Source organism: Cygnus atratus, chromosome 1 (assembly GCF_013377495.2).
Source record: "Cygnus atratus isolate AKBS03 ecotype Queensland, Australia chromosome 1, CAtr_DNAZoo_HiC_assembly, whole genome shotgun sequence".
NCBI classification, from domain to species: Eukaryota; Metazoa; Chordata; class Aves; order Anseriformes; family Anatidae; genus Cygnus; species Cygnus atratus.
The window spans coordinates 70795643-70820845 of record NC_066362.1 but is presented as its reverse complement, the minus strand read 5'-3'; the positions used below and the strand labels follow the sequence as shown (position 1 = coordinate 70820845).

Genomic DNA, 25203 nt, shown 5'->3' with positions numbered 1-25203 from the left:
TCTATCTCATGTTTATGCTTTCTCTCTCAAGTCTTTTCAAGAGATATGACTTTAGACTTTCTATATTAGATTATTTGCTTTTACATAATTGAAAAGATAGCATGGCTAACTGTAAATCTGAAGTATCTTAGTTTTTACATTCTTTGCTTTGTAATCCAAAATAACTTTCTTTAATTATTAAGTTTAGTCTGTTTTTTATGTGACTTTCTTTAATTACTAAGTTTAGTCTTTTTTTTTTATGTGTCTTCAACAAAACAGAGAGATCATCTACACATTTTAGTAACAGCTCATATATGTGTGAAAGGCTCAAACAGAAAGAGAACATGCATGGTCATCATGAAAGGAGTCACAATTATTTATAACAGGATGAAAATATATATGAACAAATTTTAGCTCAGAAGCATAAAGAAAAATAAATCCTGAAACCAGCATGTTTCACATGGTTGATATGATCAAACCATCATTTAGTATATTTAGACTTCCATCAGATAAAACAGTACTGTATAAGCAATAAGTATTATACTTAGGAGACTGAACAGTTCTTAGGTCACCTATATATTATCTCATCTTTGCTAGTACATAAATTTTTTCCCTGAAAGCCTTTGCCTTCCTCAGTATACACACTCTATGGCTTTCGAAACAATATCCACCTGTATTTAATTCCTAATTTTTTCACAAAGATGCTACATCCTTTTTTCTAGTGATGATATGAGATGCCTCTTGAAAAAAAAAAAAAAAAGAGAGAAAAAAAAAAAGAATTAAAGCTTTTTTAATATTGCCCACACTAGCCGAGAAAACAAGAAGGGCCAACCCCAACTCTTTCTTCAATTGGAAGCACATGATATAAATGACATATTGCTGGTTATTCAATTTTTGTTTCTTTTACAAAAAACAGCAATTCCATCTTAAATGAGCAAAAGAGAAAAATCAAATGAGAGACAGCAGCATAATTTTTTTTTTCCCCACTCAATTAATGTGTTCTATCTCATCAGAATATATCAAACTTTTAAGAAAACAGATTTTTTCTTTGGTTTGAAAAAATACTTACGGGGAACATTAGGACAGTGAATGAATTACAGCCAGATGGTCTGAAAATGATAAAAGCTGGAAATGATCTACTCTACTTTTACAGAGTAAGAGTCTTCTGTGAGTTTTACTTCTACAGTGCCTACCACTAGATGTAAACTAACTCAACATTTATAAAATGTATCTATCTGAAAGCCATTCTTTTTTTTTTTTTCAAACAGAAAATGAAGAATTCAAGCCTTGTTACAACTAGGATATTCCAAATTCTTAAAGATATCTCAAAACCTCAGGAAATGATATCAAGTTTAGTATTGGGACTACTGAAAGTGGGAAATAAAGCAAGAAATGGAACTGCCAAAGGTTTACAAGAAATCCGTTTTCTCCAGGGATTTCCACCTGCTTATGTAGATCCAAGAGGTTCAGACGAACTGCTTTTCTGAATCTGAACACTGCATCTTTTGTTTTACTTTGGCATTATTCTTCACTTTTGCCCCTGAAAAGCTATAGTTAGTCTAAAAAAAGGCACTCAAAAGCAATTAACTCCATCATGTGTAGTGAAGATCAAGTATTACACTTCTCTTATTTGTATCATTACAGAAGCTTCTGCTTTGTTAATTCAAGAAATGTTAGTAATGCATGCTTTGCTTCTATACCAATACTTTCAATTATTAAGGTGTTTGTTTACTATCATGGGAATCTTAATCTCATTTTACAGAATTGTTTGTGTTATCAGGAACTGTGAGATGGGCTTTCAGCGAAGCTAAGATACATTCTTCTGGGAAAAATCCTGAAAAATAGGATTCAACTCTTTGGAAAATTTATTCATTATCTTCTTAATGTTTTAAAATTCACATTAGAAGTTTCAAATAAAGCTGTTAAGAACCAACACCATAACAAGCAAAATGGGAGGATTTCTCACAATATGTGTATGTGTAAGTTAAATCATGAAACTTCTTGTCACAGGATATCACAGATGTGAAAAGTTTACATGGGGTTCAGGGGAAACCAGGCAAGCTTGTTGAGCATAAACCAGTTATGACTACTAAATACACAGGAACCATGTCAGGAAGTCTCTGATCTGCAAATGGCTGGAAGCTTACGGGAAGGTTAGAGACAACATATGCTTTTTTTTTTTTTTTTTTTTTTTTTCATTTCCAAAGCACCTTGCTTCCAGTTCCATCAGAGACATGACTGTCATGATCTAGCATGGCTGTTTTTTTCTGTGATTGCACCCTTATCTTGTTTTAACACAGCTTTTAGTGTTTTTTATCCTTGAGAAATAATCATATTTCCCCACTCCCACACCCCCACCCCAATAATTGCTTTCAGTGAATTCAGATTCTGCATCTTTTATGACATCATTTACTTTTGAAAGGTAATAATACTATAGAATAAATCAGACACACTGCAATTACTTCATATAATATTATCAAAGTTGACAACAGAGTTTCAGTAACAGCCTGATCCAAAACCCACTGAGGTCGCTGGAAAGACTCCCATTGATTCCAACAAGCTTGGAATCAGACCTTAATATTCTTTGAATAGGAGTAAAATAAAACAGGAAAAATAAAAGGAGCTGGAAAGGAAAATTCCTCTCATGTTTTTCTCCTTGGTGGTTTCATTTTCTTTGCATTGTCATTTCTCTTTTGCTTGCCATCAATACAAAAATAACACAGTCTGGAGGAAACATCCATATTGTTTATAAATGAGGTTTTTAGTAAAGCCTTTGAACTCGAAAAAATATATCAGACTGAAAATACATTTTTGATGTATAACTGGCTCTCCGTTCTAAGGAAAACTCAGGATGAACTCTATTTTCCAGAGGAGGATGACAGTATAAAAGTCTGTTTCCACCCAAACCAGACCAATACTATAACCACTCATCGCTGTTCATCACTTGATTATTGGTGGGTTGGATAATACTGGGACTAATTATAAATTAACCCTAGTTTTACTTTTTCACACCATTTATCTGGAACCACTTATCTTATTTTTGCATTTGTGTAAGGTTTATATAAAATAACTACTAGATCAAATAACTTCTGGTTTTGGTCTTGCAAAGCCCTAACTGATCTTACCCATTTTTGCAGCCCTAACAACCATTTTACCTTTCCTAGTAAGTATTTATCCAGTCCATCTGAGGGCAGAGCCATATGTCTATGCAAAAGGTATAACTTTGTAGAGTTGGCATGCTGTGGAGGTAGACATCATCCTCAGCAGGGCCACCTTGTTTTTGCATCTGAGAGAGCTGTCTCAAAGCAGTAATTCAGCAGTGATGTTGCAAGAAAAGACTAAGGGAAGCTAGTTGAATGATAGGGATGCCATAATCTTCTCCAGAGCACAGATTATGGGTTTACCCAAATATTTCTGAAGTCCTGTAGTGCTCTCCCCAGTAAGACTGTCTATCATAAAACATTTTGAAGATTTGGGGTAGGTATCCCTACTCAAATTTATCTTCCCCCTAGAAGTAGGTGCAGGGGGGTTTGGGTGCCTTTTTTTTTTTTTTTGGTTTGTTTGTTTTTGTTTTTGTCTTTGTTTTTGTTTTCCCCTCCAAATATAAGGTCAAAACAAGTTTTTTTGAATTAAAAAAAATAATAATGAATGATAAAAACTCTGTGGCAGACTTTGACTTGGACTTTTTTTTTTTCCCTTTAATTAGCTGCGTCTGTGTTTGCTGGCACTCTCTCCAGCATGTGCCTGGAACAGCAAGTTCTGCTGTGTAACCTCAGGCCTACAGGCAGATAACCCACTTTCCTTTTGCTGTCCTATACGTAGGTTTCCCATATGAGATGCTTAGAACTGAATTAATCAAAGCTCACAAACACAGCCCCAGGGCTCTTCCTCAGTAACTTACTCTCTTTTCAACACGTGAACACTTTGAAATCTTGTTCAAATCCACAGGCCCATCTAAGATCCTCCCATTGGTTTCTATGATCCTTTCAACCAAAGATTTGGTGACTAAACTTCCTGAACACCTTCAGCAAAATCTGACACTTCACAAACTGCTCAGAATATTATTTCACAGTTAACTTCTTTGCAACCAACACTTCAAATTACTCTCCACCTCTGAAACAAGAAGACACCTCATAAAATGGTGCTCAAATACTTTTTTTTTTTTTTTAGTACAAATAATAGTTCTAATTTGAAAATGTTAAATTTGAAATTATACATTCTTGGAGGTAAGCAAAGATTTTCTGTAAATTTAGCTTGCACATTTTGAAATGAATTCCCAAGCGTAAATATTTATTGATGTATTCAAGCTGACTGATTATTTTCCTGTGATCCAAAACCATCTCATCTACAGGGAAGAGGAATGTACTACTGAGCCTTCTCCAGCGATCAGATATTAAAAATACATTGTGTTTTGAGAGACACTCCTCATTCTGACAGTATAAATCATTTTAACCTCTGATAATATGGAGGCATTTCTAAAAGGCTCTAAAATAACTTTGGCACCCTTGACTCTCAGTTACACTTATGCTCATGAGTGCTCAAAGTCATTTGGGGACGTGGGACTTCAGTCCCCAAGTCATTTTTGAGCTCTTAGGGACAGAGAAGATGGAACCACTGCAAATTTGAAGACAATATCTTACTGTAACAAATTACAGAATCATAGAATGGCTTGGGTTGAAAGGGACCTTAAAGATCATCTAACTCATCCTATCCCACTAGATCAGGTTGGCCAAGGCCTTGTCCAACCTGGCCTTGAATAGCTCCAGGGACGGGGCATCCACACTCTCTTGGCAACTCGTTCCAGTGTCTCACTACCCTTACAGTGAAGAATTTCCTCCTAATGTCTAATGTAAATCTATCATCTTTTAAATTTAAAACTATTCCCCCTTGTCCTATCATTATCTACCAAGCAAAGAGTCCTTCTCCATCCTTTTTATAAGATGCCTCTAAGTATCACTTCTTTCAGTCCCTTCCATATTCAGGTTTCTGATCTCCATGATTCCCAAGTATTTTTGACCAGTTTACAAACATCTGTTCTTCTGTTCATACTGTCCTTTCTCTTATATATTTCTTTTGCCTCCCAGGTAATTACTCGCCTTGTAGAATTACCAGACTGTTCTTTCCAGCCCTTTGTTTTGCTAGGTTAAAAAGAGCAAACTTCTGTTTCCCACTAATAGAACAGGTTCTCTTTTTTACTGGTCACTGTGGTATTTCTTCCCTGTTTCTGTGCAGATAATCTTTCCTAAAGATGTGGAGTCAGAATTTTGCACAACAGTCCACATAAGGCCTTACCTGAGTCTTGTGCAAGGGCATGCACATGTCCCTGTAAGTCTTGAAAATCTCTCTCCTGATCCTAGGATCAGACTAATTATTTTTGGTTGATACATCACAGCATTTTCCTACATTCAGTGGGCATTAGTTTACAATTAATTAACATACCAGTACTTTCTTTTTCTCAGACATTCCAGACTGTTCAATACTACCAGCAAGTAGATTTTTTATCAGTTTTCCTGTGTATGACCTTGCATTTTTTAAGATTTAATTTCATAACACTTCTATCACTCTAGCTTTCAAACTATCCCAGTTCTTCCTGAATAATCTACCCTTCATCTACCTTTGATCTTTCCCAAACTAAAATCCATAGGTTGTTCAGAAAGGAAAAGATCTCTTTAACTAACATGTATCCTAACCCCAACACAAGACATAGAAAGATATAGAAAGATTTTTTTTTGGGGGGGTGGGGGGGGGGCGGAATTTTTCCAGTCAGGTATTTCCAACTTGTCATTCACTGATACGCATTTCTAATATATATTCTTAATTTCCATTTACTCCACTACCACCTGAATGCAAGGTATCTATCTCTCCACAGTCGTTCCTGAGCGTACTAACAGAATTATATATTAATTCATAATTGGGTAGATTATAAATCTATATTACTGTAGCCACTGGTATTTTCACCAAGTTATGAACCTAAATACTGAGAATACAGTCATTGTACCTGGGAGGAAAAGGCCTGGCTTTCCTAGGGAATGGTCCAATCTGAAAAGAAAACAGAGAATTGCTAGCAGTGGAATTACCAAGCAAATTAAACTCTGCTGCTAAAAAAGTATAGTATAGTACATATGCATAATTTACATAAGAATTTACAGTCATTTTAAACCTAAAACAAAGCAAGTAAAAAGACCAGATTAGCGTGATTTGATGCACATAAATACAGTCAACAGTTTAGTTCTCTGGAGTTTTTTTCCGGAATCAAACCATATTATTATCATTTCTTTCATGTGTACTAATATTTTATTTCTTAGACTTTCATGTCGTAACTGAAAAATCGTTGTCCTCTCTCTAATTCAATCTAATAACAAAGACTGTAAAGACAGAATGGTTTCTTAATAACATCCGCAACTGTTCCTTGAATCTCATGCAGGTGGATTTAATATGTGTATTTATTGACACAGTAGATTCCACTCAACAGGGTTGAGAGGTTCTATTTATTTATTTATTTATTTATTTATTATTATTATTATTGATTTTTATTTCATTTAAGAGCCATAGGAGTTCAGTCTGATATCATGGTCCATAGAGTTAATTTGTAAAGAGAAAAGCACTTTGTGCTGAAACTGAAGGGGATAGTTTTGTGGCAAAATGTTTCAGCTGCAATCCCAACACCCAGAGAAAGCGTGTGCAGGGACGAATGCAGTAAGTGAAAAGTTCCAGATAGAGAGGAGAACACAAGTGAACCAGATTTCTCTCAACCATGGAGAACCACAGAGAGGAGACAGAAAGGTAAATCATTATTTGAAAACCTTTTCTTTTCTAAAAAGAAGACAGAAAAGCTCACTTCATACTACAAACGTAACAGCATGCACCTTAATTTCCTTTAATTTCATTTGAAGGAAGGGAGGAGAATAAAGGATAATTGTAAATTCATTCATAAAAGGGGTTAAAAATGACTCTAAGTTAAATCCTCTAGATATTGTGCTCCCTGTTGTGCGTGCAATTTTGGACAATTACTGTTCATTAAGTACACATCTCCCCTAAAGCCAGCTGGCACCAGAGAATTCAAATATTTCATGAGGTAGACAGGGCCTACCTTCTTTGAAGTTCTTTTATCCGAACCATCATATTGAGGTGTCCTTGTGAGTACTGTTCAATCACATCGCGCACATCATATGGTTTCCGAGCTTGCTGTGGAAGGAGTCATAGATGAGATTGAAAGATAATTATAGTTTAAACTTGATTTTTGTTTCAGACAGACTTTTTTTGTGTGTGTGTGTGTGTGTCTTTCAGAGGTTATTTGGCTGCCATTTTGTAATGGTTGTTGCAATGAATAAAAAGTATGTAGGCATTTTAGGAGTGCATATTTACTGTGGAGATGGAGCCAAATGATTCCCATTACTGTCAGTTAGAGTCATGTCTTCATGTTACTTCATACTGAGCAAAATATTAGACCTTCACAGTGTATTTGAAAACACAAAACCAAGATATATAACTTATCTAAGACTACCATGTGTGATATTTCTCAGCTCATTCCAAAACCATATGTTAATCATAATGTCAGAGGACTGAATCACAGAGATAGGCCCAATTCATAACACTTGGACCCAGAGTCAAATGCCTCTGAAGACTAAAGAAGTCTGGTGACAGAAATATTATTGCTTAAATAACTATGAGGACAGGTACTTTGCATAAGTATGAAGACAGCTGCACATAGATTTTGTTTGTGGTTCTTTGTCTTTAATGATACCTACTAAGTCAGAGAAGAGGTGCAATTCAAATAAATAAAAAAGAACAGATAAAAAATGCAAAAGAGTTTGTTTTTTGAAACAAAACAAAACAAAACAACAACAACAACAACAAAAGCCCTGCCATCTGCCTAGCTTATTCCCATTCTAATGAGAAACCAGTTGCTTCTGTCAAGCTCTGTTTTCTTCCTGTAACCACTAAGGCAGAATTCTGAAACAAGTCTAGAGAACTTGCATAAGGCGATGTGATTATAAAAAGTGCACTATGGCAAAATTTTATCAAGTAAAAGTAATGTGTGTGTGTGGTGGAATAACTGTAAATGATGTCCTTTTGAAAACATCAGAATTTTCAGAGACATACCAAGCCCTATGGGAAATGTGGGGTAAGATGTCTCCTTTTGGCTCTGACTCAAGAAGAGAAGAAAAGAAAAGAAAGGTAAACTGCAAATCTAGTAATTGGAAATTACTGAAAACAGCCCATTAGTCATCTTGTTGTCTGTTTCCACTCTGTCACAGCTTCAGCCAGAGCCATTAGTATGCACCACTGCACACATGCACTGAACACCTACAGTATATGCTGGAGTCATGCTTGGAAGGCAGCCACAGGATCCTAGAAATTTCAAATAAAAGCATGGAACTGGAATGGAAACAAATCCTGTGAAATGAATGAAGAAGCAAAAGCTCTTCGTGACAAAATGCCTTCCTCGTGCTTAGCCATCACCACTTACATGTATTATTACTTTCAGAAGAGTTCATGGTTTCAGTAGTGTGCATGCACATTTGTGTGCATTTCTGAGAAGATATACTTTGGGGGAGGGAGGTTTCAGCTTTCAGTTTATTGCCATTTTTTTTTCCTTCCCCAGCTTCACTTCTTGCAGACGCTGACACATCACTATTTCTGGCCAGAAAAGCAGCCTATTGTCTTCGCCCAGAGAAACAGTGCCAGTATCACTCTTTAAATTGACTAGCGGGGGTGCTTTGAGAGCATTTTGGCTAAATCCTCTGTCCTTTCCTCTGGACTCTCTATTTAAACATGATGCATGGCGCAGAGCCTAGATGTGCTAGGGATTTTTCCTCACCTCCTCCCCTCTCCCCCATGGGCTACTATGTGCATAATTAATTCTACTCACTCCTAATGAAATTTCCTTTCTCTCTCAAAAGAAGTCCTCTATCTGAGATCCCTTTTACTAAATCATCATCTCTGAATCCTTCTGTTGTGAAGTACTGTACACTGCAGTCTGTCCAAGCCCTCTAAAGCATAGTAAAAATATCCTTTCAACTTTCTCCATTTCTTTTTCTCCTCCTTTTCCATAAAGCTGAGCATTTTATGCCTTGCCAAACTTTGCAGGCACATATCCTTTGTCATGTTTTTATTAAGGAACACTAGGATGTACAATGCAACTTAGGAAGGGATGTGATGGGCTCCCAGGGAAGTTTGGTAAATACAGAACTTGAACTTCTTTAACTTTCATTCTGTCCACTTCTTTTCCCCAAAATCAATCTCAAATCCTGGCCATTTGGGCTCAGCACTCTATATGCAGTGTGTTTAGAGCTCTTAAGGCAAAACTCAGAATAACAGCATCTGAATCTGAATGTCCAAAATCTATTTAGCACAGGGAGGCTGATCAGCTACTTTTCACAGCCTCAGAAAAGAAAAGACCAGAAGAGAATTCAGTCCTCTGAGAAATGCAAGCTTATTTCAGATTTCTATCCCTGGCAATTAAGTGCTCAGCTCTCATCAAACTTATTTGAAATTTAGGCTTTTCCTTTATCTTTTTAAAACCTTGCTGTGGAATCTCTTGCACATAAAAGTATGAATCTTCAGATGGAATTAACAGGGGCTTTGAAAATCTGGCCAGAAGTTAATTATTTATTTTCATGGCACCATTGGCACATGTGTGGTGAGAAGGATGATACAAGAATCACATTCCAAACAAGTTTTATCATACTGGTCGTACTGGGCCTCAGTAAACAGGCAAAAGAAGACTCTTTTTTTTTTTTTTTTTTTTTTTCCCCCAAAGCAGCACATATATTTTGATCACTTTGCAATCTGATTGAGAAATTTAACTTAAGACTTCATAAAGTCAGCAAATTTCCAGAGGGCAGATGGGCAGATGACCTACAATTTCATAAAATAAGGCCTCTCTGATGTCCCATGCTAGGGAAAAAATTGGAAAGCAACTTTACACAGCATAGTGCTGGTCAGTAAAAACTATTGATACATAAATCATGCATAGCATGTGATGAGTTGAACATCATCTAACCAGTTGTTAAATGATCAGGGTAGATAGTAACAGTATTTGAGCAGACACTCCAACAGTCTTGTCTTCAGTTCTTCTAGCAGATGGGTAAGCAGTTTATATGTTTGTGAGTATAGTAAAACAAACAAACCAACAAAACCCAACAAAACAAATGCAGTAAGAAAGAGAAGTGAAAAATAGCTATGCAGACTCCACAAACTCAGAAGGTTTACATATCATACTATACTCATGGATAGTTGGTAATTTTGCACACACTATGAAAAACACCACATAGGAAAGGTATAAGGCTGAGAGCCTAAACTGTACCTTTGACTTATTGCAACCATATGCACAAAGACAAATCCACTCTCAGAGCACTTTCAACATCATGTAGTTAAGCCTACAAACTGTTCTTATGGTTAACAGTGCTGCTTACCTGAAATTTTCTTCTGGCTACAAAATATTGCATTCTCCTGATGACTTTTACAGCTGTTCGATGTGCTTCAGTTAATCTGCCAAGAAAGACAAACACAGACGTGGTGCCAAGGAGGAAGGGGGGGGGGGGGGAGTGGGAGGGAGGAGAAAAGGGAGAAAAGTAGGAAAAATATCTTAATGGAAGATGTTGACTCTAAGTACCAAATCTACAACTATTTTTTTATGACTACGATGTGAAATTGTAGGATAGAACACTGTGTGTGCATCTGTACTTTGTTCTGTTGCTTTACCCTCTTGTATATGCTGTATGTAAGTATAAAAAAATGATAAGTGAGACAATGAAAGCAGGTGTACAAAGATAATACGTGTGGAGGGGATTAGACGGGATGCAACTGGCATCTGTCTGAAGAATGTGAAGTGTTTTTAGAACCATGACTGCATTCCTCATTTGCTTTTATTGAGTGCTTGCCCATGAGCTCCATTGCACAGAAAACAAGTCCTTTAAAAAGTATTTTGAATTCTTTAAGAAGGAAAAAAATTAATGCATAGTATCTAGAAAATATAAACTTTACACGTCCCTTCAGCACATGTACATGCATGTGGCTGTCTGTATTGGTACAGAACTAGACATATTATAACTTATCTATATGATTTCACACACAGGATAGTAGGATACTATATTTGCACAACATTTATCTTGCCACTTGGCTGGAAGTGAGTAGTCTACCAGCCAATTAATTACATCCTCTTGTTTATGGCAAATTTTGTTGGGGCAGAGAGGAAGCAAGACTTTTTCAATTATAAGAAAAAATATTTGATTTAAGGACTGATTCCTTCCCCATGGACTTTTCGTTCATTCAAAATGAGTGAACTAAGGGAAACAAAATTTGTCTTCCAAGAAAACAGTGTTGATAAGAAACCTATGTTCTGCACAGACATCATCTTTGACATGTGATGATAACGCTAGAAAAGCTTGCCAGCAAGTTTCTCATGTCTCCTGAAAACACAGTCTGCTACCTTTTTCCAGTGCATCTGACTGGGAAAAAGGAAGTATTGGCTAGGCCACCTACTTGGATGTCACAGTTTAAAGTATTTAAAATATGTAAAGATCACAGTGTATTATTTCAAAGTGAATTAAATAAAAGATAAACAAACAAAGCCTGTATTTAAGAACTAGCATCATTTTATATTTTTATAATTTCTCTCTGATACAATTGGTGCTTCTGATTGGGTGAGATAAGAGTCACAAGAACAGTTTTTAAAAAATAAGCTGTCAGTAGCGTTTTGTTAGTTTCTATTTCAAGTCCCTGTTTTATATTAAATACACGCACAAATATGTATGAAACTCAAATGTCTATACCACATTAATCATCATACTTCATATATTTATGTATATTCATGCACATATCCATATATATACACTCACACATGCAACCACATGGAAGACAATGCAGGGTGAGCACAATTCAAAAACTTCTTGTATACCATCAACAGCATTGTTAAGTACCAATCTTTGCATTTGTGTAAGCCCATCAAAGGCATTTCAGAAGTGTCACTAACAGCCTACCAGTAGTTTAGCCTGCAGGACCTTTATTATGGGGAAAGAAAAGCGCTCAGCTTGACACTGAGGACCCCTAGCTGAGCTCCTGTGGCTGGTGACTAGAATGGAGACAGCATTCTGCTTGTAAATGGCATATATTTGATAGAGAAATCTTTGTCAGCCTGCACTAGTAATATATATATATATATACATAAAACCAGAGAAGAATCATAATTTTAGGGTTTAAGGTTTAGCCTGCCTGCTTTGTGTGCCAATAAAAATAAAAGCTTGAAACTATCCTTTAGGTGAAACTGATGCAAAACTTCATGTATGTACTTAAGAGGGGTTTTATGTTTGTTATTTGTTTTTTAGAGTAATCCATATGAAATGGTTCATGTATTGTTTAAACAGCCTCACACAGATGAATTGAAAAGAGTCAAAGATGGAAATGAACCAAGGCAGTCATTTACTTCTAATCTCCTCCTTTAGCAGAAATCAGGGCTACAGTGCTTTCTCCAATGTGTTATCAAGTTCAAGTGTCCAAAACTATGAGGTGGACCCTTGGAAGCTGACACAGAGCTGATCAGGCCTCATTTTTAGACACAAATGTTACTTATTTTTGTGAAATAAATAATAAAAAAAGACTATAATTCAAAATTCATTTAGGCCTATTGTCCTGTTCCAATTGTTACAATTCACAGTAATTTAATTGAGAGCAAATTCTGAAAAAGGAGTAAGTTCTTGTTCATTTTTGATGCTCACTTGTATTAAACTGAGGGGTGGAAATACATAAATCCTGTCTTTAGTTGAAAAAAGACAGCACAAAGAGGTGCAAAGCCAGACTGATATATATGGATATGTTATCTTAGTTGTGTCTGTAAATCCATAAGGTGAATAATGGCTTTAAATGACCACAGTTAACTGGCAGATGAGTTAAAATCCCTGCTCTGAGTAGCTATCCTCCTAACAGGTGGCTGTGGTGCTGTGGATGACTGAAATTCTAAACATTTTCAGCTGATTTTCCTAATTTCCTAGCACTGATGTCCAGAATAGATAATTGTACCTATGCCTGGTCAGGTTATATTTGTCCTATATTAAGCCCAATATATTTATCTTGCTGATCTATATATTTTAGCCCAGAAAGTTGAATTAGGCAAAACCATTTGAGGATGTCTCTCTGTTATATGACAGAACCATAAATAAGGAGAGAACAAAAGGCCAGAGATGCCTTGTTCATGTTCTTTCATGGCCACATTTCAGTAACGGTCAACAGAAACACAACACTGCTTGCAGTGAATCTCCTAGATATTTTGAGGCACACAACTCATGAAACAACAATCTAGGGCATTTGTGGTAAACACCATACTTGCACACTCTTTCCATATGGCATTTCCTACTGACAGCAGACAGAAATGACCAGATGTTTGCAGGTATTAGGGTACTTGACTCCTATGGATGCAAAGATTTAAATCCTTCAGAGCTCTAGCTCTGAAATGAAGTCATAGAGTCACAGAATCATAGAATAGCTTGGGTTGGAAGGATCCTTAAATACCATCCAGTTCCACACCCCTGCCATGGGCAGCGATGCCACGCACTGGATCAGGTTGCCCAGGGCCTTGTCCAACCTGGCTTTGAACATCTCCAGGGATGGGGCATCCACAGCTTCTCTGGGCAACCTGTTCCAGTGCCTCACCACCCTCTGAGTAAAGAATTTTCTCCTAACCTCCAATCTAAATCTCCCCTCTTTTAGTTAAAAACTTTCACCGTTATTCTGTCATTATCTGACTGAGCAAAAAGTTGCTCTCCACTTTTTTTACAAGCCCCCTTTAAGTACTGAAAAGCTGCAATAAAGTCCCCGTGGAGCCTACTCTTCTCCAGGCTGAACATCCCCAGCTCCCTCAACCTTTCTTCATAGTAGAGGTGCTTCAGCCCTCTGATCATCTTCATGGCCCTCCTCTGGACCTGCTCTAACCCGCTCTTTCTTGTGCTGGGGGCCCCAGGCCTGGACACAGTACTCCAAGTGAGGCCTCAAGTCAGTAGGACCTGACTCTTGCTCTAAGTAGGAATATGGGTGGGTGCCCACACTTTGCTTCTATGAGAGCAGCCAAGCTCTCATGCCTCTGTGCAGCAGAGAGCAGTGGCATACACACACAAAGGGATGCTCTCCAGCACATTAAAAAATGTTTTAAATTGTTTAAAAACTTTACTCAGAAAAACAAGCATGAACTTTACCCCTTGTTACAGATGGGGTCCATGATAAGGTGGACTGTTACTATTGGGTGGGTTATTTTTTATGCATTTTTTTATTCAAAAGAATATGTCTAGAGTTGTATCAACAAAGTACTTTCCCGTCTTTCAACCTAAACGACAGGTAAGAAAGTTTTGTTTAAAACTTCCCTCAAAAGACCCTAAAGGAAAACAAAATCAAAATTCAATGGAAGTGATCAGGGTTTGGGAAAACTATGAACACATAAGAAAAAATTAATAATGGAAGCTTGTAACATCTGTAACTATAATGGATACCATAAAAAATCTACTGAAATAGCACATACTTGGATACATAAATGATACTGACATCATCTTAAACCGTGTCTACAAGGAGGACCAAAGCCTTCAAACCTTTCACAAAAAAAATGTGATCCTTACCTCTCTGTTAATTGATTGCTCATCAGAATGCTCAATTTCAAGAAAAATCAAAGCTGTCCTTAAATACGAGTGTTTTCTGGTTTGGCTTATGGACTTCTGAGCTCTCATATCACTGTGGTAGGGCGGGGAAAAGAGAATGGGGACTGGGTGGAGGTCCTGGAACATGCATGTTATAAGCAGTCCCCACCCTGATTTGATGTTGAGTAACTCTCCGTCAACCATGCTAGTGGGTGAGGGGGAAAGGGGCCCCACTTTGCTGGCTGATTCATCTTTCCCCTCTGCAGGTCTCGAGTATGCCTCTGTGGCTGCAGAGCCTGGTGGGATGGCTGCATGCCAAGGAACCGCTGCAGCCTCAGGTTTGGTCCTCTGCTTGTGTCCTAGAGAGCACTATGAAAAGTTACTACTTTTAGCTGAAAAAACTTGGATATGTTTAAGACATTTTTTTTTTTCCTCAACTGCAGAAAGGCAGTAGCCTAAGCCAAAGAAGCTAAACATTTTCAGTTTAAAATGATTGAATCAAAGGAGAAAAGAGAGATGATCAAATCCAAAGCAACTCTGGAAAGTATACGCATTTTGTTTTCTTTTCCTTTTATATACCATTCCCTTTGTTAAAAGCTAGCATTAGCCAGTTCAAACCTAGTTTTTTCCTCTTCTTCTTTTGCATGGAGTCTGATAACTTTCAGCTTAATGTGCTTTGGAACAGCCAGGGAATATTTTAAGAGAAAAACAGATATGGAAATGGATCCTAAACCCAGCAAAGATACAATAATTCCAGGTCATGCTGAAGCACAGTGCAAGTCTGAACAAGCCTGTTATCAGTCTGATGCACCTTTCAATCCAGAAGCATTTTTTAATCATTAGAGTTCACTTAACTGTAGAGACAAGGGGAAGAGCTTTATTCAACATGTGCCGCGGGATGACTGCAGATAGTGGGACGTGCATTCCAGACTGGTTTTCCTGCCATTTATTCAGGTGTTGTGAATTAGAAGAGTTATTTAGTGTAACGTAACTACTTTGATCATGAACTGTGGAAAATAAAGGCCACTTCAGCAAGGTTAATTACAGCTCTCTGTCCCAATTTGCAAAACTGGTTTGAGGATACACATTTACAGTACTTGGATTACTGCTGAGATTCATACAGTTGTTAAATTTTGATTGCTTAACAGGAAAACACATATAAAGTCACTCTAACTATATTTTAATACTGGTCATTGGATAATGTTGTAAATCCTGCCCAGAGCAACATATAGCATCATCTATTCTGGAGTTGTTCACTTGACATGAGTTGCTAAGCCAGCACAAACACTGACTTGGTCAGTAATGGCAACTGGAATATAAAGAAGTTATTTGAAAAGCTCAGCCTATATCTGCCTTTTTGTTTTCCCATCATGTTGGATTGAGAATATTCATGTTCAGGTTCTGTTTCTGGGAAAGAACTTTAATTCTCAGTCATAACTTTAATTTTCCTCATGTACAATTATCTCAAATGGGTCAATTAGATAAAATATAAACCAAGCCTTATTTGCATTGAAATCATTACCACAATCAAAACAAAACACAAAAGGTTAGCATCATGGGGTACTTTTTGTCTCCAGGTGCACATAGCACAGACTTCTTACATTCATAGGGGAGATTTTTCATTATCCTGCAGCTTCCAAATGTTACTGAATAATAATATTTAGTAGAGGTGTGTATCAGCTATATTCAAATGTAGCTGAACTGTGTAGTTACCCCATTATATGGATTGCATGCACCAATTAACTGGTGAGGCAGGAGAAGGATGAGAAAACAGAAATCAGAAAGGACATAAAATGAGAGAGTTTATTACAGACAAGTACAGCAGTCAGTTCACATGCAGTCACATGCATTATGTGGACCTTCTACGGATGGAAAGAGGTGATGGAGAGAGTGATGTGCTCATCACAAGAAATATAAAGAAAAGAAACTTATTTAATGTATTTTAAATATTGAGGGAAATTACAATGTCCAGATGAAAAAAATATATTCTTCCCACCACTAAATGAAAATAAAATTAGTATTGCTTTCAGCTAAGCAGAGCCAGACAAAAAACCTCAAAGCCTTTTAAAGAGCTTAAGTTAACAGAAGGTTGCAGCTTGAATTTGACATGCAACCACCTGGAAATGTCAGGCAAATTCTGATTCCAGGGCTCACCCCAAGCCAGGAGCAGCAGAGAAGTACAACATAAATATAACAGAAGAGGTTTCCAGTCCTGTAACATTTCATCAAAGCCTTCTGAAGAACAGATACTGTTGGAGAACTTCCACCACTTACATGCTGGAAATTTTATAAAATGCCATTTGAAGTGAAACCTGAGAGAAAATTTCAGAAAATATTGGCACAACTTTATTTTTCCCTTTATTCCTAATCACAATCCCACCTTCAGCCTACCTCATTTCTATTCTAACCATATCCTTATCTGAACCTTTTCTTTTCAGGCTCATGTTTGGCTCAAAACTATAAATAATTTAGGATTGGTTTCTTTAGAAACAGAGCAGCCTGGAGACATATTTGGCTTCACCAAACACTACTGACAACCTCTATTTATGAAGGAATGCTGCAGATTCTGCAAATCTCCCCTCAGCAGGTACTGTCCCTGGCAAAGGAGGAAAGAGTACAGAAGTGATGTTTTTGGGGGTACAGCTGCATTCTGGTATCTCATTATTTGATGAAGATTTTGTGGCACTGGTCATCTCCATCCATCAGCATACACACTGCTGCTTCTCTGAATTCATTCTAGAGTGCAATTGCCTCTGTTTCTCCTCTGTCCTCCCGCTGGGTGACCGGGACCCAGAAAGAAGGAGGAGAACAGGACAGGTGAACGACTGGCTGAGGGGGTGGTGTCTGGACCAAGGATTTGGGTATTTCGGTCTTGGGCAGTCCTTTGAGAAGCTGGGTATGTGGGCTGCTGACCGACTCCAACTCAGCAAGTGGGGCACAAGGGTGTTGGGGAGCAAGCTCTCTGGGCTGATTACCAGGGCTTTAAACTAGATTTGACGGGGGAAGGGAGGGGAGCTAAAAGTGACAGAGAAGGGCTGGGGGAAGTTGTCACTGCTGTCACTGTTGAAGATAGTAGGAAAAAACCTCTAAGTTGTCCCACAGGATTGTCTGAGGGCTCCTCAGAGAAGGTAATGATCCCGATACCCCGTCCGGAATCTTCTTCTTGCATCCCTCCAGGGGTAACTGCGCCTGCTGCTTCCCTAAAGTGCCTGTATACCAATGTGTGGAGCATGGGAAATAAACAGGATGAGCTTGAGATCTGTGTTCGGTTGCAGGGCCACGATCTCATTGCGATCACAGAGACGTGGTAGGACAGCTTGCATGACTGGAACGCTATCATAGAGGGCTATGTCCTCTTTAGGAAAGACAGGCTGGGGAAGCGAGGGGGTGGGGTTGCCCTTTATGTGAGGGAGCAATTAGAGTGTACCCAGCTCCACCTGGGGGAGGGTGAAGGACAAGTGGAGAGCTTGTGGGTGAGAATTAAGGGGCGGGATGGTATGGGGGACACTGTTGTGGGGGTGTACTACAGATCACCAGGTCAGGAGGAGGAGGTCGATGAGGCCTTCTGCAAGCAGCTGGTAGTAGCCTCACAATCCCGGGTGCTGGTTCTCATGGGGGACTTCAATTATCCAGACATCTGTTGGGTAAGCAACTCGGCCAGGCACGAGCAGTCCAAATGGTTCCTACAATGCGTTGAAGACAATTTTCTGATGCAGGTGGAGCCGATGAGGTGAGGGGTGCTTCTGGACCTTGTCCTTACCAACAGGGATGGGCTTGTTAGGGATGTGAAGGTTGGGGGCAGCTTGGGATGCAGCGACCATGAGATGGCGGAGTTCAAGATGGAACTTGGTGGAAGAAATAAGGCAAAAAGTACGACTGTTATCCTGGACTTCTGGAGAGCCAACTTTGACCCCTTCCGGGACCTTGGGTATCTTGGGTACTTGGGGGTATCTCATGGGCTAGACTGCTAGAAGGCAAGGGTGCTTGTGAGAGCTGGGCTACATTTAAACAGCACTTCTTCCAAGCTCAGGATCGGTGCATCCCTAAGAGCAGGAAATCGGGGAAGGGGTGCAGGAGACCTGCGTGGATGAGCAAGGAGCTCATCAACAAGATCAAAAGGAAGAGGAAAGTCTATAAAATGTGGGAAAAGGGCCTGTCCTCTTGGGAGGAGTATAGGAGTGTTGTCAGGGCCTGCAGGGACGCGACGAGGAAGGCTAAAGCCCACCTGGAAATGAAGTTTTCAAAAGAGATAAAGAATAATAAGAAGGGCTTTTTTAAGTATGTAAACAGTAAAAGGAAGACTAGAGATAATGTGAGTCCCCTGCTGAATGAAGGAGGTATCCTCTTAATGGGGGACACTGAGAAGATGAAGATACTGACTGCCTTCTTTGCTTCGGTCTTTGCTTCAGAGACTCCCCCTTGGGACTCCTGGACCCTGGAGGGAGGAGAAAGAGTCTGGGAAGTGGAGATCTCCCCCCTGGTTGACGAGGGAGTGGTTCGGGAGCATCTGAGTGGGCTCAGTGCACACAAATCCCTGGGCCCCGATGGGATGCATCCGTGTGTGCTGAGGGAGCTAGCAGAGGTGATCGCCAAACTGCTCTCTATCGTCTTTGAAAGGTTCTGGAGAACAGGAGAGGTGCCTGAAGACTGGAGAATAGCCAATGTCACTCCGGTCTTCAAGAAGGGCAAGAAGGAGGATCCAGGAAACTACAGGCCAGTCAGTCTCACCTCTGTCCCTGGAAAGGTGTTGGAATAGCTTGTTCTGCATTCCATCTCCAAGCAATTGGAAGAGAAGAAGGTTATGAGGAGTAGTCAGCATGGATTCACCAAGGGGAAATCGTGTTCAACCAACCTTGTTGCCTTCTATGATGGCATCACCAGCTGGGTAGATGGGGGGAGAGCAGTGGATATCATCTACCTTGACTTTAGCAAGGCTTTTGATACTGATACGGGGCTTGGAGCGTATTTCCTATGAGGAAAGGCTGAGAGACCTGGGTCTGTTCAGCCTGGAGAAAAGAAGACAGAGGGGATCTTATCAATGTTTATAAATATCTTAAGTGTGGGAGATGGAGGGATTTGGCCAACCTCTTTTCAGTGGTTTGTGGGGACAGAACAAGTGGGCAATGACCACAAAACGGATCACAGGAAGTTCCGCACCAACATGCGAAAGAACATCTTCACGCTGAGGGTGACGGAGCACTGGAACAGGCTGCCCAGGGAGGTTGTGGAGTCTCCTTCTCTGGAGATATTCAAGGCCCGTCTGGACGCCTACCTGGGCAGCCTGCCCTAGGAAACCTGCTTTGGCAGGGGGGTTGGACCCGATGATCTCTTGAGGTCCCTTCCAACCCTTTCAATTCTGTGATTCTGTTATTCTAGTTCCCTCTCTAACCTCGCCTTCCGTGAAGTGAATGAGAAAGAAAGCAGATTTCCTACAGCAGGGCTCCTAGGGATTTGGGCTGGGAAGACAGATAATGCAGAAGCAGACAAACAGCTCTGAGGTGAAACACCACTAGAACAGGAAGAACTAAGACATTTATAGGGAGCAACTAGCAAGACAATATATTGGCAGAGAAAACACCGGTGGGAGAAGCAGCAGGGTGTTTTCTTGATGTTGTCCTTGAAGAGAATAAAAAAAAAAAAAAGAAAGAAAGAAAAAAAGAAAACTCCTGAAAATAATTGGAAGATGTAACCTGCTCACTGAATGCGACTGAATGAGGAAGAAAATCCCTTAAACTTTGAGCTGTTTTTCTCAACCCTAGACAGTTGGAGTTTTCGGTTACAAGTTTGTTTTGTAATACTACAAAGTGGGTTTATTGAGAAAGTGGGAGAAAAGCTCTGTGTTAGCCTCCTGCTAATTAAAATGCATAATTAAAATGAGTAATTAAGCTTACCACAGAATGTTCTTGTGTCTGAGAGCCCAACTGCCCTTGAACAACAATTCATCTGCTGAACTGTCTCTGAGAACTAAAGTAACCATTGGATATTTTGGTTACATCTTTCTTCTGTGTTATGTTGGCAGCAAAATAAAAGTGCCTGGTCTCTTTTCTGCCATTTTAATTCTTCCATTCTTCCTGCCGTGTCAGAACAAACGAGATGACGTCATAGGGCTGTCTTTGAGCGTGGAAATACAAACACAGAAAGATTATTTTTTTTTTTCCCTGAGCAAACTGCTTCTAGAAATTGCCACAATAACTTTCTGCATTAGCACTGTACCATGACTACTTCTGGTCCTAGGACAGCTAAAATAGTTTGTCCACATGTCAGTACTCATTTGCTTAGAAAACAGACTCTAACCACAACCACCTTCTTGGAAGGTGAACAAATGCTGATAGACAATGACACATTTTTGCCCCACCTATTACACCAGTCTCTGACCCTCTTAGACAAGAGTATCTTTTCACTTCTACCTCCTTATGATTTGCTCCTTCATCAATTCACCTTCTAAAAATTACAAACAGAATTGAATGCTTCATTAGTAAAAGGCACCAGAGAGACAGACTTCACCAAGCCCAGACAACATCCCAGACGAGGAGATGCTTTCCTGGAACCCCAAGCTGCTTGCAGAGATGCAGGGGGAACTAGAACGATTCTGCCTTATTCAATGGGTTCTGGTTTACTCACTTAAAAAAAATGCCACAATCCAAATTCTCAAACTTTAAGGCTCCATTTTCCTCTTCACTGTATTCAGCATTTATGGGAACAACGTGGTGTTGTTAATATACAGCAAAGACTGAGTGCTGTATTTATGCTTCAATGATTTTCTGTCATGAGAATATAATGCCTGGCAAAGACTGATTCTCTGAAATACCAGTTTGTTTGGGTTCATTAATCTTAATTCCTATCTTGCCTGAATAGGAACTGAATAACAGTCAAGTCAGGGAATAGTTCTCAGAATTAAAACTTCAATGGTCTTTGGGTTGCTCAAGGCTTCACATTTCTTTTAAAAAATAAGTAATTAATTAATCTGAACCAAGTACTAGAGAGTGACCCTATGGAATTGAGCAAAATGCTTCTTGTGGTTTTAAAACAACAATAAAAAAAAAAAATACATTGGCTTTTGGCAGGACCTTTCCCTGGTAGCTCTTGTGATTTAGTAGTTACAGCAGGGGCTATGGAAACACTACTCCTGGGCTCTTGGATTGATTGATTTAACTGGCCTGTGTCTCTCTGGGTGATCTAGTGCAAGTCTTTTACCTGGCTATGCTCTAGTTTATACATCTATAACGTAAGTGTAAAACCTGTCTAAGTCATGGAAGTGTTGTGAGGCTTACTTCAGTGAGGATTCTAATGTAGTTAGAGATCCCAAATGAACAGGCATTTTATTTTATAGCATGACTCAAAAAATGGTAGCAACAATATGTTTTTCCCTTAATGAAGACAAGTAAAAAGGGAGACTGATCTACAGGCTTGGTGCAAACTGCCATTGCACTGCCTCCAAAGTAGACACTCTTTTCCAAAGCTTTTTCCCCTCTCCATCATCTAAACCCTACTCCTTCTCCTGAGCACCTGAGCAACCTGTCTGGGAACTAGCTCTTTGTTCACCACATACTCAGCAATGTAAGACATCCATAGCATCTGAAGCCAAACAGGACCATTAGATCATGAACGTGACCCACTCAACAGTGCAGGGGATTCCATTTCACACAGCTGCCCTTGCCCTGAGCCAAAAACCTTCTGTAGGACTAAAGTAACTTTCCAGAAAGGCATCTGGTCTTGATACAACGACCTTTATATACTATTAAAAAGTGCCTTACTTTTTCTTTAAATCTGCTAGTATTCAGCTTCTATCCTACTCTCTCCAACTGGAGTAGCAGCAATTATTTGCCTTTTCCAGGTCTTTTGCCCAGGGGCCTTTGATGGAGCCAAATGCACTGTCTCTGGCCTGGCAGGGAGACCAGGCTGTGCTGTAGAGAAGAGAGAGTACTGCTCTCTTGAGAACTGCAAGGAGGGTTTGAAAGCATAAAATATTTTTATCATTATTATTCTGCCCATGGTCTAAGTCACGCTCTCAGTAATTATAGAGATTCATAATGGAAATGCTTAGACGGGATGGAATGGATAGTAAATAGTCTGCATGTGGAAGTGTCAGGGAAAAATGGCAGAAAAAGCTCTAAGAGGGTGGCAGATGCTTGTAAGACCTAAACCATCAATATCACAGCACACTTTTGTGCAGTTCTTTAGGGCACCCAATTCAAAAACACAAAGGACAGGCTACAGTAAGGGCTGCTGCCACCCAGACTGAAAAAAAAGAATTCCAGCCTCTAAAAGGTGATGGTGGGACAATACAGAACAGGGCTGAAGTCTGACACCCTGGTCAGGAGACAGAGGACACAGAATAAAATCCCAGTGATTCACAGAACTGGAAGAGCATGGAGAGGTAAAAGATCCTTTTCACTGTCAGCTCCCAAACATACAAAAGATTCATTAGCACTCATTTGCCAGCCTGGAAGGATCCCAGGAAACACAATGTAGACTCAGTAGAGCCTTGCTTGGTCCTCCACACAAATGCAAGAGAACCTGGGCAACCTATCTGGATAAGTGCAGATGGTATACAGATGTGCTGGGTGGACTGGCTGCATACATCTTCATGTTTGTGTGTATGTGATTATGACAGTGCAAATCTCCTATTTTAACATAAACTTACCTTGCCCTCCTCTAATATCTTGTATTGAGTTCTGGTACACAAGAATCACTTTATACAAGCAGAAAAGATTGTAGAAAACTAACTATAAAATTGAATTACTATATGATCACCTTCAAATTCAAAAGGTCTTGTCAAAAACATATGTTCTCACAATGGTATTGCAACTTCCCTTCACCGAAGTCATAGCCCACTTTTGAGTTCCAACTTCAGTTTCTAATATACCTTCTGCTAAGAAAGAATATCATTTCAACATTAGGTGTATTGACATTTCAAAATCAGGCAAAAAAATATGGTTTTGTTTTTATTTATTTATTTTCATTGTCTGTTTTGCAGGCAACGGTGACCATACAGTGACCATATACAGAGAACCTCACAGAAAACTTTGTATGGCCACTGATATTTATGTTTTTTCCACACTGTATTTCGTGTAGAACATGCATAAAAATCTTACAGGCCTCATTTGCCTAATACTGAAAATATGCAGTGTTTACCAATAGTTTAACATAGAAAGAAATCTTTTGCTAAAAGGTGCAAGCATCACTTATACAAAATTACCAGTGAAACCAGGAGTTTATCTTAGCTCCTTATTTCAAGAGATTTAACTTGCTTATTGAAAAACTGCTTTTGTTAAAAGATTGTGCATTTTTACTTTACCTTTAGGAAAAGATGTAATCTATTTGCATTTTTTTTCTTGCAGACCTTTATCTCAGCCAGTGGATGAACAGAAAGAAAATGTTCATATGCCAACTCCTTGTGACTTACTATTAATGAACAGGAAAAATTGTTTGTTCAAAGTGAGTGAGGAATTCTGTGTTTTCATCCTCTGGGGAATTCTGATTTTCCTGTCTTTGTTTCCATCCTAACTCACAGGGAAAATACTTTAAAAGTTACCATGAAACAAAAGATTCTGAAAGCATTTCAGTGTGAAATGACAGTATGTTTAATTTTGTACTGCTGTAATAAACATGTTTCCAAAGAGGATATATTTTATTCTTTTATAAAATGAATGCATTTTATTCAATTCATGCCTTTTCTCCTCATGGTGACTGGGACTCTACCCTGAAGACATACACTCTATACTGTGCCATCTAGCACAGAATGAAGACTTAGAAGCCTTAGAGAAGATGTACTCTGGTTTACAGAATACTATTATGGAATGGCACATTCAAGCTATGAATCCTATGAAACAGCATATCATGCTGGGCAGATCCAGTTCAAATATCGGTATGGACTTAACTTTGACACTTTTCAAGTAATCACAATGTTCTGAACTATGCCTGCAACAAATGATTTTTTTTTTTTTAATTTGCTATAGAACCAAACTAATAATAATAAAAAAATCACTTGAAATTTCCTCATAGATGAAATCTATTCCAAAGTATTCTTTTTTCACTTGAAAAATCATCATCTCTGTGTTCACTGAAAGTTATTAGCAAATGGGAGATCTGATAGAAGCAAAAGATATTCATGCAGTATTTAGTGCATATTCATATGAGGCTGTTTAATTAACAGGACAATAGCAATTAGTATCAGTGCTTCAAAGTCTCCAGCTTTTTTTTTTTTTTTCTTGTGTGTGTTTTAATTGGGCCTTGAGTATGCCAGTACTGCAATCAAAAGTGTTTCTAAATAATTATGCACTCATTTAGGTGGCTAACAACCTGAATTGCTGTAATTAGAACACTTAATAGATGCAATTAATTATGTCAGCAATGCTGAAGGCCATACAGAAATATGTTTGAACAAAAAAGAAGGTGGGGGGGGTGTTGCACTTTATTTCATTTGACACATTTCCACTGATTGTTCTCTGACAACGATCTGAGAAGTCCTTTTGGAAGTTCTGTGTGAGAATGAAATAAAAACTGGGAACTATGCTATTAAGACTCCCACTGAAGTAGAATTTCTATTTTTTTTCTTTTCTTCTTTTTCTTTTTTTTTTTATCCAATGAACAAACATATAGA

At 38.7% G+C, this 25203-nt stretch overlaps 1 protein-coding gene across 1 annotated transcript in view; it reads right to left on the bottom strand.

The window, feature by feature from the left end:
- Positions 1-25203, bottom strand: part of LOC118250065 (potassium voltage-gated channel subfamily KQT member 1-like) — a 517473-nt gene that overhangs the window by 208826 nt on the left and 283444 nt on the right. The window contains exons 12-14 of the mRNA XM_035550693.2: positions 10398-10473; positions 7070-7164; positions 5978-6018 (exon numbers count right to left, since the gene is read on the bottom strand). Coding sequence (XP_035406586.1) covers positions 5978-6018; positions 7070-7164; positions 10398-10473 — 212 coding nt within the window. The remainder of the gene's footprint in view (positions 1-5977; positions 6019-7069; positions 7165-10397; positions 10474-25203) is intronic.